This window comes from Mytilus edulis, chromosome 10 (genome assembly GCF_963676685.1).
Source record: "Mytilus edulis chromosome 10, xbMytEdul2.2, whole genome shotgun sequence".
NCBI classification, from domain to species: Eukaryota; Metazoa; Mollusca; class Bivalvia; order Mytilida; family Mytilidae; genus Mytilus; species Mytilus edulis.
Window position 1 is genome coordinate 80,107,740 of NC_092353.1, and position 4,818 is coordinate 80,112,557.

The following is a 4,818-nucleotide window of genomic DNA, read 5'->3' on the forward strand; positions in this document are numbered from 1 at the left end:
AAAACCCTTGATGAGAATGATTGACAACCTTGTCTTCCTTGTAGCGGTATCATCAAAGGCTTTGAAGTACCGCCCACAACACCTTTCATCTTGAATGTGCAGTTATTGCAAAATAGTTCCGCATTTACAAGAGAATATGTCCGTTCTAAATTAGTATTTTACAAAAACTATAATCTACTCATTTGTGTACAAGTTTAAGTTTGTTTTATTCAAACGTACAAAGTTTGTCAACGTTTCTAAGGATAAACAAATTATCGCATATCTACCTCTTAAACAAGTAAACATGGCGGATGAATATATGTAATTAAAGTTGATCAATGTTTACGGTAGAGCGATCGGATACACGACTTTACTGACAGTGTAATAGTCACACAGAGACATTACACAAATAGATAAACTTAAAAGCATGTATCGGATAAATATTCAGTTTACTTAGTGATTGTCGATTTAATATGGGACAATTTTCGCAGCTTGTCTAAATATTTTTGTTGTTTAACATGGACATAATGCATTGGATTTTATTACTTTGTGTCGTCTGCTATTTACCATGCTATCAGACTTTGTCGCCTTTTGACGGACGACATCAATATGCAAAGTGCGAACGTATTGAAATTCCAATGTGTATGGATATGAAATATAACTGGACACGGATGCCGAACTTAGTCGGACATTCAAATCAAAAAGATGCTGCGATCCAAGTACACGAATTCACACCATTAGTACGATATGGGTGTTCCAGACTTTTGCGATTTTTCCTATGTTCGTTGTATGCCCCAATGTGTACTGAAATGGGGGGCGAGACGATGATTATTCCAGTTTGCCGCTCTATGTGCCTGGAAGTGCGGCAAAAATGTGAGCCAATTCTTAGCCGTTTTAATTTTGAATGGCCAAAAATTCTAGACTGTTCTAAACTTCCACAAAAAAGTGATCCGAAACCGAATAATTTGTGTATGGAAGCACCAAATGTGACACATGAAACGGAATTGGATCCTCAGATATTCGATCCACTCAACAAAAAAGATAAAAAGTGGCAAGAATTGGTCAACAAAATCCGTCCTTTATCAAATGACAATTCAGAAAAACATAATATTCACAAACCTATGAAATGTTCGGATAGATTTTATTTATGGGATAAATCTGATCATAATGATACATGCGTTCCAAGATGTAACATGGATGTTTTATTCCGCCAAGAGGATAAAGATTTTGCCGAAATATGGATGATAGTGTGGGCCTCCGCCTGCTGTTTGTCCACAGTCATCACGTTTCTGACGTTCGTTATTGATACAACTCGATTCAAATATCCCGAACGGCCTATTATATTCTTATCAGTGTGCTATGCAATTTATTCCATGGCGTTTATGATCCGTGCCATAATAGGACCTAATGCAATATCGTGTGACAAAGGACACGATGGATCAGAATTTTTAATCCAAGAGGGATTGGAAAGTACATGGTGCATTATAGTCTTCTTGATAATGTACTTTTTTGGAATGGCTAGTCAATTATGGTGGGTGATTTTAACATTGACATGGTTTTTAGCAGCAGGGCGGAAGTGGGGCCAGGAGGCTATCGAATCCTTAAGTAGTTACTTCCACTTAGCCGCATGGGCTATACCAGCCATCAAAACTATTATTATTTTAACAATGCGCCGGGTTGATGGTGATGAACTAACAGGTCTATGTTATGTAGGCAATCAAGACATTTCTGCATTAACAGGTTTTGTCCTGACACCTTTAATTTTATACCTACTGCTGGGTACATTTTTCATATTAGCAGGCTTTGTAGCCTTGTTCCGTATTAGAAACAATTTAAAACAAGACGGAACAAATATTCGTAAATTAGAAAAATTGATGGCAAAAATTGGTGTATTTGCTGTGTTATATACTGTTCCAGCCACTTGTGTGATAGGCTGTTATTTCTATGAACGTGTGAACTTTCAGACAATGCGAAACGCAGCCGAGTCGTTGCCTTGTCGGACTGGAGATAAAGGCACGTTAGACTGCAGTTTGGACAAATCATTTCCAAGCGTGGAAGTATATATGTTAAAGATTTTCATGTCATTGGTGGTAGGTATAACCAGTGGTATGTGGATATGGAGTAATAAAACTGTTAGTTCTTGGAAAAAATTCTGTACGAATAGATTTACTAGGAAAAAATACGGAGGCAATGTGACTTACCAACAAGCGCCAGTCGTTGTCGTTAAATCTCATAAATGTGTTCCAAAAACTTCGGGTTCGAGAGTGTAGCATGCTAGTACAATGATAGTTATATTGTGTTAATTGCATTACATGTAGGTTCAATAAGCTTTATATCGGGTCATTCTGTACACAATTTCTAAATGTACAGTGTAAAAGTGCAATTTTCACATTGTTCAGAATCATATATATATTTTGTACACAAATACCTAAGAAAAGGGTTATCTCCCTTTTATTTTTGATTAAGAAACGTTTTTTTCAATCATTTTTTCATGCGAGGTTTCATATTTTATTCAATTTGTAACCGTTTGTGTTTAATAACAAGAGATAAAGACACTTGCTTAAGTTGGGAAATGCATCTTTTATGATTACTCTTTTGTCAAAAATAGGGGTACCAGTAGCAAACAGGACTGAGTTCTTGTCCCTGGCACCCACGGATATCATTATGTATATCCTGCATTTACGTAATTAACTGCAGTGATGCACCCACATGGTAATCTATGATGATATAAATTATTCAAAGTATTTTTCTGATAAAACACGTTTGGATAGATCCATGATCATTAAAACAATTTGTTATATAGTAGGGTAAAAAATTCAACACAAATTAATTAAAATAAAAGAACGTCAATTTGAAAGCAATAACCAAAAGGTATCAATATATAGTCCCCAAGATAGGGAAGTCAACAATTGGCAGCAATATATGGAAAGCTCTAAATCAACCAGGCATATGAAACAAAATTTGTGAATAAATTGATCCTAAAATATTAAAGAAATTTCATCAATACCAAAGCCTTAAAATATAAAAGCAAAGACTGAAAGCATTAGATATTCCTCAGATGACAACCACGGGCGATAAGTAAAATAATCTCGTTATAAATCATAAATCGGGTACATCTACGTAAGAGATGTTGTAATTCACCTGTCCTGTCAATCCTGACAATGCCCACCAACAATTTGGAGTGTTTCTTGTGACATTCAAATCTGCATGAAAAGATGCTCGAGGACTAATAAATTTTAAATAAATTGCAGTCCCTCTCTACATCTACTTATTTAAATCTCCTCTGTGTGTCATTCTGACTATAGAATTGTTTCATAAATTTTGGAAAAGTGGAAAAATTGGTTTCAAATTCTAATTTCAACCAAACAAAAGAGTTCACTTAATTTGGTAAAACATGCAGTGTTAATGGAATTTATATTTTTGTTTAAGTTTTTACTATAATCTTAATCATCTTAAAGCAGTATGTATATTGCATTTTTCAAAAGTAAAAATCTGAAGTTTAAAACGCAGATTTCCAATCGTTTAAAAGTTTAACAAAATTCACAAATAAAACATTTGCATGACGTTCAAACATTTTAGCTAATTTGTTTCTCTCCTTCATCTTTTTAATCAATTGAAATTTGAGAAAATCTCAATAAGACAGCAACCCAACGTCTCAAACTTTTATTATTGCTTTCATTATTGTTCGTTACCCCACAATTTGTTACCTTTATAACATCATATCTCGTAATTAAAAACCATAAACATACAGTTTAAAGATAATTTAAAAAGTCTGTTTTGACACAAGATCTTATTGCAAAGCTCTGATAATTGAAGGGTTTAGAGAAGTTTGTTATGATCTTTTATGTGATATCGTTTTACACAACCCTATCCAATTCTGTTAACTATAGGAAACTTTTGATATTCGAACTACTAAATTGCTATTGTTAACTTTAACAAATACGGAAAGCTTAAATCGAAACTTCTCAACTGGAGCTAATAACTGAAATTATAGGGCAGCCATTAAAGGCAGATATGCACATTGGTTTTTATGCTGTATATGTTTATATAGAGTAGTTTATCGTTCATTCATGTGTGAAATTGTTGATTATAATGACAGAGAGCCATGACTTTATGACTTAATTTTTTGTTATTTGTGTTGAAATACGTGCCACGTGGAGATTCTTATTAAAGTTTATTTATAAAAAATATTTTTTTTGAATTTTGTGTTGTGTCAAAACATTCAATCTTTACACCACTTAGTGTTTGCACAATAAATCACAGTGTTGCATTACTTCCCCCTGGGGGCCCATTTGTTCATGCAGTCTATTGTGCAACACGTTAATTTACGATAAGGACCGTGGGACGGAAAACATGTACAGTATTCTAAAGTACTGCGTTTGTTTGTCTTTCATCGTATAAGTTGTTGTGATCTATTTGTGAATATAGTTTACATAAAATGCATTTTAACCTATAAATTATTCAAAGTGTATACATTTTACACAATACTTAAACGTTCTTTATAGGGAATGTTTATCTTTCGCTCTTTGAAGTTAAAAACATAACTCCCGCTAGTCGCCAGGTTGAAATTCATTTAAAAGGCCTCTTAAAAATTCACAAACGTGTCTTATTCGAAACAAGTCAGTTGTATAGATAAATGGTTTGGATTTTATTAGGAAATTGTTTTTAAACTTTGAAATGGAAGTATATAAGGCCCCAAAATTCACAAACGTGAAGTCAGTTTCAGAGCTTAATTGTTTCTTTCACATCGTTTCGTCTTTCATTAGCAAGATTAGGAAATTGTAAAAAAAAATAAGCCCCCTAAAAAATTCACAAACGTATCTTATTCGAAAGAAGTCA

General features: G+C 33.7%; 1 protein-coding gene across 1 annotated transcript; it reads left to right on the forward strand.

Annotated features, from left to right (window-relative positions):
- Positions 1-201: 201 nt before the first annotated feature.
- LOC139491957 (frizzled-9-like) lies at positions 202-4,088 on the forward strand. The gene has a single exon (XM_071279924.1). It carries the CDS (start codon positions 498-500, stop codon positions 2,247-2,249), a length of 1,752 nt encoding a protein of 583 aa, XP_071136025.1. The 5' UTR covers positions 202-497; the 3' UTR covers positions 2,250-4,088.
- Positions 4,089-4,818: the final 730 nt, after the last annotated feature.